This window comes from Hydractinia symbiolongicarpus, chromosome 1, assembly GCF_029227915.1.
Source record: "Hydractinia symbiolongicarpus strain clone_291-10 chromosome 1, HSymV2.1, whole genome shotgun sequence".
NCBI lineage: Eukaryota > Metazoa > Cnidaria > Hydrozoa > Anthoathecata > Hydractiniidae > Hydractinia > Hydractinia symbiolongicarpus.
Genome location: NC_079875.1, coordinates 25,937,964 through 25,940,586, shown reverse-complemented (window position 1 = coordinate 25,940,586; position 2,623 = coordinate 25,937,964). Strand labels below are relative to the sequence as shown.

Sequence of the window (2,623 nt, the reverse complement as noted above, 5' to 3'; positions counted from 1 at the left end):
TTTATATACCATGTACAAAACATCCTTTTCTTCTTCCAGTATCACTGTAATTTTACCATTTTGAACGCGTTTCACGAACACTTCATGTAGGTACATATTATGAATTTTAATTACAAAGCATGAAAGTTACGGTTTTCCCCGCCATGAAGTATAAAGTATGTGTACAATACGAATGTGTGATCAAACCGGACGGTTTTCTTGTTGTAATTAAAACTAAAAGTTTATTCTAATAAATAGGAGGAGTTTGAGAAAACAAAAACATGTTTGTAATGATATTGATATATCAATATCAATATCATTATAAACAAAAACATGTTTATAATGATATTGATGAAATTCTTGGTGTTTGACTTGGATGATGAAAGTGATGAAGAAGAGGGACAATTTGAACCTCCACACGAGAACTTAAGCGACCGGAGAGGATACTGTAGAATGTGCCCCAGATGATACTGAAGATTGTTTTTATCTTTACACAATGCACCAATGGTCGATACCGGCAAAAATGATAAAGGCGGGAACCAAATCATCAAGCCACCACATGAGTGGTGTTAATAGAGTCGATCAGCAGCTTTATGATCAAAACTTGGTTTGTTTTAATAAAAGGAGCGTGTATTTAAATAAGATGTGTTATGTATTACTCTCTGTGAAAATTAAGAGAATTAATTTTTTAATAGGAGGAGCGTGAATTCTAGTTTGAAAAGGTTACGAAAGAAGAACAACATTGAAAGTCACTTAATTGCTACTGGTTCTTAGAAAAAAACAGTCTACAGAATGTGAGTGAAAGGATGTTATTAATTGCATTGTGACAATGTATTTTAACTCGCCAAATTATGTAATCTGTGAATCTGTTTGGGACGAAATGCTTATTATTCTTATTATATAACATTTTAGGCATTGTTTATGGAGTATGTAATAAAGTGTATATAGTATATCAACGTGCTAAACACTCAGAAAGGACATGTAATGAACACTTATTTTATTCCCTTAGACATCAAGTCTCGCACAACGCCACTGCCACGGAACACATCCCTCATTGTAGAAATATGCATTAAATTCCTCTCTGATTGCTTTCGCCTCGTGAGTAGCGTTACTAGCTTTATTTAATGACAAAGAATTCCATGATTCAGTTGGTGGGTCTCTTCGCCAAGATCCCTCTATTATTTCTCCCGTTGTCACATCTTCACTGTCAACCAAATCCTTAGGAATATACACTTTTCCGTAGGTGGAATCCTTTCGTAGCCAATTATGAAGCGTTATGGCAGCAATTGCGATGGTTTTAACCTTTTCTGGTTCCAGTGAGAATGGGCGTCTAATCACTCTCCAACGATTGGCTAAAATACCAAATCCATTTTCAGAAATGCGTCGCATCCTGGAAAGTCGGTAATTGAACACACGTTTTTCGGAGGTCAAACCTTTCTGAGGGTATGGTTTCATCATAAAAGTAGAGAGGGGAAAAGCATCGTCACCTGTACATACATATGATACTTTTCTAAGACGACCAGGAAGTGCTGATGGTTCTGGCAAATTAAGTGCGCCGGACTCTAGGGCAAGTTTCAAGGAACTTTGGGACCAATTCCCGCCATCTGAATTTCTGCCATTCATCCCTACATCAGCGAAAAGGAATTCGTATTCTGGTCCAATCATTCCCATCAAAATTATACTATCACTCCCTTTGTAATTTCTATAATGCGAGCCAGAGTTTTTTGGTTGCTGTATAGCAATGTGTTTTCCGTCGACACCACCTAATCCATTTGGAAAATTCCATCGATGATAAAACTTTTTTGCAATTTCCATCCATTCTTCTGTTGTTTCCGGTGTTTTAAAGTTATTTTTTCCCAAAGCTTCAGCGATAGCACTACACACTTCCTGAACTATATAAGATATTGCTTTCTTACTGATCCGGAATTGATACTCTAAAGATCTGAATGATTCACCGCTTGCAAGATATCTTAATGTGATACAGCACATTTCCTCTGGTTTTATGCATTCTCTCATGTTGGTATCTTGCTTATGCAAAACTGGAGCAAGTAGATGGACCAGTTCATCAAAATGGCCAACGTCCATCCTTACATATCCTTTGAATCCTTCTAGATCTTCTTCCTTTAATTCTTTGAACAAGGTGTGAAAGGCTCCATCGACCTTCCTCCGTTGTAACCATGGCCTTGTCCAAATAGATCGTTTTGATTGTTTCTTTTTTGTTTCTTCTTCATCAAGAAGAAGTGCAATAGAAGCGATTATTATACTTCGATCAACTGCGACGGCCGTCATTAATCGCTGGAGCTCATGCGACACGGAAACAACTTTGCATGCGATTGCAACAAATTTTTTTTGTTGCAATCGCATGAAAATTGTTGCCGTGTCCCCGTAGCTTTACATGCCATTTATTAATAAAAAACTATGACAAAAATAAAGATGCCAGGACATGCTACGTACTTCTTTTTAAATCAAAGACAAACCTTGGTGTGTTGACAGAAGAACCTAAAAAGCAATTACCAAACATTCCTGATATCAAAAATGTTTGTCATATATAACAATAACAATAGTGTTATCACTTTTAAAATTGAACAAAAAAAGTAAAAAATGATAGTTTCTTTTCGAATCATTTTCTCTAATTGAATTGGAT

General features: G+C 36.2%; 1 protein-coding gene across 1 annotated transcript; it reads right to left on the bottom strand.

The window, feature by feature from the left end:
• Window positions 1-984: 984 nt before the first annotated feature.
• Window positions 985-2,268, bottom strand: LOC130620560 (uncharacterized). The gene has a single exon (XM_057436396.1). The coding sequence runs from the start codon at window positions 2,266-2,268 to the stop codon at window positions 985-987; it is 1,284 nt and encodes a 427-aa protein (XP_057292379.1).
• Between the last annotated feature and the right edge of the window lie 355 nt (window positions 2,269-2,623).